The 4,466-nt window shown below is 28.9% G+C and overlaps 2 protein-coding genes across 2 annotated transcripts in view; both read left to right on the top strand.

Annotated features, from left to right (window-relative positions):
• The first annotated feature begins 2,965 nt into the window (after nt 1–2,965).
• Nucleotides 2,966–3,547, top strand: LOC100574936 (craniofacial development protein 2-like). Its single transcript, XM_008181097.1, has one exon. The coding sequence runs from the start codon at nt 2,966–2,968 to the stop codon at nt 3,545–3,547; it is 582 nt and encodes a 193-aa protein (XP_008179319.1).
• A 484-nt stretch (nt 3,548–4,031) lies between these two features.
• The window catches only part of LOC103308157, a 1,428-nt gene continuing 993 nt past the window's right edge, over nt 4,032–4,466 (top strand). Inside the window, exon 1 of the mRNA XM_008181098.1 lies at nt 4,032–4,423. Within this exon, the coding sequence (XP_008179320.1) occupies nt 4,032–4,423 (392 nt within the window). The remainder of the gene's footprint in view (nt 4,424–4,466) is intronic.

The raw sequence follows: 4,466 nt of genomic DNA, 5'->3' as shown, positions 1-4,466 counted from the left end.
ATGAATGAATCGAATTTTGTTTTTGATTAGCTATGTCCTGTAGTACTATGAAAGAAAATGTAAATGCTACAAAATCCTAGCCCTACTAATGATATATACCTATTATTTTCAATGGATATTGTACATTTCATTAATAAGAGTAATAATGTACTAATATTTATGTATGGCAGTTAATGCGATCTACACATAATATATAATATATAATTATATATTCATACATAATATAATATATAATCATATTATGATGGTCGACCTCCCGATAAAAGTGATTTTCTTATCGCAGTAATTGTCTTCACGGAAATACCCATGGTATTTTTTTTGTACTCTCTATACAAATTAAATTATTACAGACAGATATAGTGTAATGTATATTTAATATTTATATAGTTACTCCAGTCAACTAACTGGAGTCCAATATAGTTTGTGATGCAATTGAGTGCGCATATCGTTTATTATTTACTTTTACATCTTTTCGTGTTTAAACGAGAATTATTATAATGATTATGGCGTAAAATCACAAGAATTTCAAAGTAATCAAAATTCAAAATATCAAATTAAGTATGACAGAGGCCTTGTAGATGTCTCGTGTTCACTTTGTATGAAAAATGAATTTTTAAGTTGTTTTTTACAAACCAGCCTCAAAAAAGCAGTTAGTTTACAAATAAATCCAAATAAAACAGTTACACAGAGTGGCCTTTTGCGACATAAATCAGAAAATGAAAATAGTTTTTTTATATGGCTACACTGGTGGCACTTTAGCTCTTATCATGGTTTTTGGAGAGTGTCCATTCTGATTTCATCTATTCTGTGATAGTAGGCCGTCACCCGGGACAAAACCTCAAACACTTACTATCTTATTTTTTGAGAAGTTACCCATACCTCTCATATATGTACAGTCCACAATACCGCAGGAACAATTAGTTTAATTGTTATACACATCTACACACATATACAAATGTCTACAAAAATGCACATAATTACACAAATCGCACGACATAGCCTACAGTCCCTATCACTATTGTTCGATCTAATACATCACTACACACCTAGCCAGTTCACCGTATTTTTAAAACTTAGGTGTTAGTGGGATAAATGAAGATAAGTAGTAATACAGATTGTATAAATATTATATAGTGGTATTAAAAGTAATATTTGAAAAAAAAAGTATCAATTAGTTTTATTTATGTTAAATTTATGTTTATTTTTTTTATATTACTTTGATAACTATAATATGGGCTTTTGATTACATAATTTTATATAGTGATATTAAAAGTAATATTAAAATAAGATTCATTTAAAAATATATATATATTTTTAAACTGGTAGAATAAAAATAAAGTCTCACATGCTAGAGTATGATTTTAAAAATATACTAGGCAGCAGTCACACAAATATCAAAATGATTTTTTCCACTCAACGTATTTTAGATACAAGTTCTGAGTTGTATTTAAAAAAAAAAGTATTATTATTTATCATATTATATGTAATATTCATTCAATAGTGTTAACGGGTCGTTTGCTGAAAGCAAAGTAAGTATAAAACAAATATTTTATATAGTTTTTTTTTTTATTTTGTAATATATCGTATATTTTGTTGGTTAGGTATAATATACTGTATTGAATTTTGTAGTATCTTAAATTTACAGAAATTGAACACATGTTTTAGAAATAATGATCAATATACAGAAAGCATTTTAAAACTATTTTTACACAAGAATTATTGTTAAGTAAATTATTTTATTATTTTTTTTAAGTTGTGCTATAAATCTTGATGTACCACTAAATACTACTATTATAGCTATTGATTATGTACAAGACTCAGCTCTCTAGATATTATAATAACTAACCTACTACCTACCATTAAGAATATTTTTGTCTATGATAAAATATACGATATACTATAGCGTAACGGACGCAAACGTGATTTATCATTCAATTAATGAACAGTAGATTGCATACAATAATCTAGTAAGAGATAAATAAAAAAATAAAAAAATAAATAGATAAATCAATTCAAAGTTATAAAATCGTATATTTCAAATTTATTATTTTTAGGCTTAATTAAATACAATAGTAGATATTGTGCAAATGAAAAATAAATGAAATTAAGATTTAATTGAAATGTGTAAGGGATAATGATAACAAAATTACTTAGTTCAATACAGTACCATAAATAATAGGTTAAAAAGGGGAAACAAATAAAATTAATTTTTGTTCTCGCCCCTCATGAGTGTATAGTAGGAGTAAATCCTTACCTAATAATATATACGTTATATCGTTAAACTTCAAAATATTTTTCGGCCCGTAAAATAGTAATTACTTGTTAGCTAAAATATTTTAATACAACCATGTTGAGAGAACAAAAACTTAACAATATAGTTAGAATAACGTTTATAATATATAGATTAATATTAGATAAACTAAATAGACAAAATATTGAAACGTTACTCCAATTAAACGGAATACAAACTCTTAAAATAATCAGTGTTTTTACCATTACAGTAGGTTTTAATTATACTCCAACGATCTAAAAAATAAATTGGTATTAGAATTTTTGATTTTTTTCACTAGATTGTCCTGTGAAAAACTCGTAGATTTCGATTATACGAATTGATATTTACACCACAGGTCATGCAATGTTTTATTCAACACAAAGCGATTGTCATATTTCTTTTTACATTGAAAATATTGGAATTTTCTTTTATCATAAAATAAAATATAATTTTTAAATGTTGTTATATTGATAATAATTTTATATTTATGCTTTTTAGCAAGACAGATAAATGTTATAAAAGTAATTTGAAAAAAATATATATATATATTCCCACAAGGGTACTCTATTTTAGAGGAACGGGCCTAACGAACCCGCGGACCCTAGTTATGTTGGGCCCACCATTAATGGGGGTTGTCGTGGGGTTGATCACCCCTCACATAAAACACTAGTGATTTCGAAACAACAACAAACAATGCCTCGGACAATAGAGTTTACGGATTTACTAATTGGAACCTGGAATGTGCGCTCGATGTATAGAACTGGAGTTATGACGACAATTGTATCGTGTCTTGAGCGATACAAATTAGACATTACCGCTGTTCAAGAAGTAAGATGGGATGGATCTGGTAGTTTAAAGACACAGGAGATGACAATCTTCTATAGCGGAGGAGAAAAACATGAAAGAGGAGTGGGGTTTGTAATTAAGAACAGTATTCTGCCAAATGTTGTGAGATTTGAACCGATAAATGATAGAATATGCTATGTTGAGTTTAAAGGTAAGTGGTTTAACATACTACTAATTAACTGCTACGCTCCCACTGAGGAAAAAAGTGAAGAAATAAAAAATGCTTTTTACGAAGAATTGGATAGGATTTACGATGCATTACCAACCGGAAAGCCAAAAATCATCTTAGGTGATAACAATGCAAAAATAGGGAAGGAAGAAACTTATAAACCAACAATAGGAAAGGATAGTCTACACAGCGATACAAATGATAATGGGAATAAACTAATAACTTTTGCAACTGCTAGAAACATAATAAGTAATAAGTAGTACAATGTTTCCGCATAAAAATATCCACAAACAGACTTGGATATCTCCATGTGGGAAGGTGAGAAACCAAATAGATCACATAATGGTAGACTACCGAATTAGATCAAGCATAAATGACGTAAGAAGCACGAGGGGCAGTAGTGCAGTCTCGGATCACTTCCTAGTAAGAGCCAAGGTCAAATTTAGAATATCGGTAGAAAGATCAAAAATAATGAAATGTACAAAGAAAATTAACAAAGAAATACTGAAAAAAAAACAACGCCAAAAATTACAAAGAAAAAATTAAGGAATACCTTTTTTTTTTTTTATTTATTTGAAGTAATCTACAATCTATACATTTCTTAGTATAATAAGTAGGTTTGATAGGTGACAAGTAAGAGTGATGTGAATAATAAGATTAGGGAAGATACCCAGTGGTAACACCCTGAAGGAATACCTAGATGGCTTAGATCATAATACGGATATAAATCACTACTGGGAAAAAATGGGAAATTCAATTAAAAGGTCAGCTGAAGAAGTTTTGGGCCATGAACCAAGGATAAAAAGAAAACCATGGTTTAATGAACAATGTAAGGAAGCTATTGCAGATAGAGATAAAGCACGTTTAAGAGTAGTACAAGACCCAACAGAGGAGAACAAAAGAAGATTAGCCATAAGACAAAGAGAGGCAAAAAGAATAATTAGGACGAATAAAAGAATATGGAAAAAAGAAAAAATGAAGGAAATAGAGGATAACAGAAAAAATAAAACAAGGATATTCTTCGAAAAGGCAAACGAGGTGAGAAGAAGTTTTAAACCCAGACATACAATGATAAGAATGGAAGATGGGGCTCTGTTAACAGAAAATGACAAGATAGCGAAGGCATTCAAGAACATGTTTCAGACACTCTTGAATAAACCTAGAAGAGATGTAGTAACA

Source organism: Acyrthosiphon pisum, chromosome A2, assembly GCF_005508785.2.
Source record: "Acyrthosiphon pisum isolate AL4f chromosome A2, pea_aphid_22Mar2018_4r6ur, whole genome shotgun sequence".
Lineage (NCBI taxonomy): Eukaryota > Metazoa > Arthropoda > Insecta > Hemiptera > Aphididae > Acyrthosiphon > Acyrthosiphon pisum.
The sequence above is the reverse complement of the archived record's forward strand: the minus strand, read 5'-3'. Positions and strand labels throughout refer to the sequence as shown.

Bases quoted from the DNA above. Each gene is read 5' to 3' on its own strand.
- LOC100574936 (XM_008181097.1), top strand. From the start codon at position 2,966: ATGCCTCGGACAATAGAGTTTACGGATTTACTAATTGGAACCTGGAAT.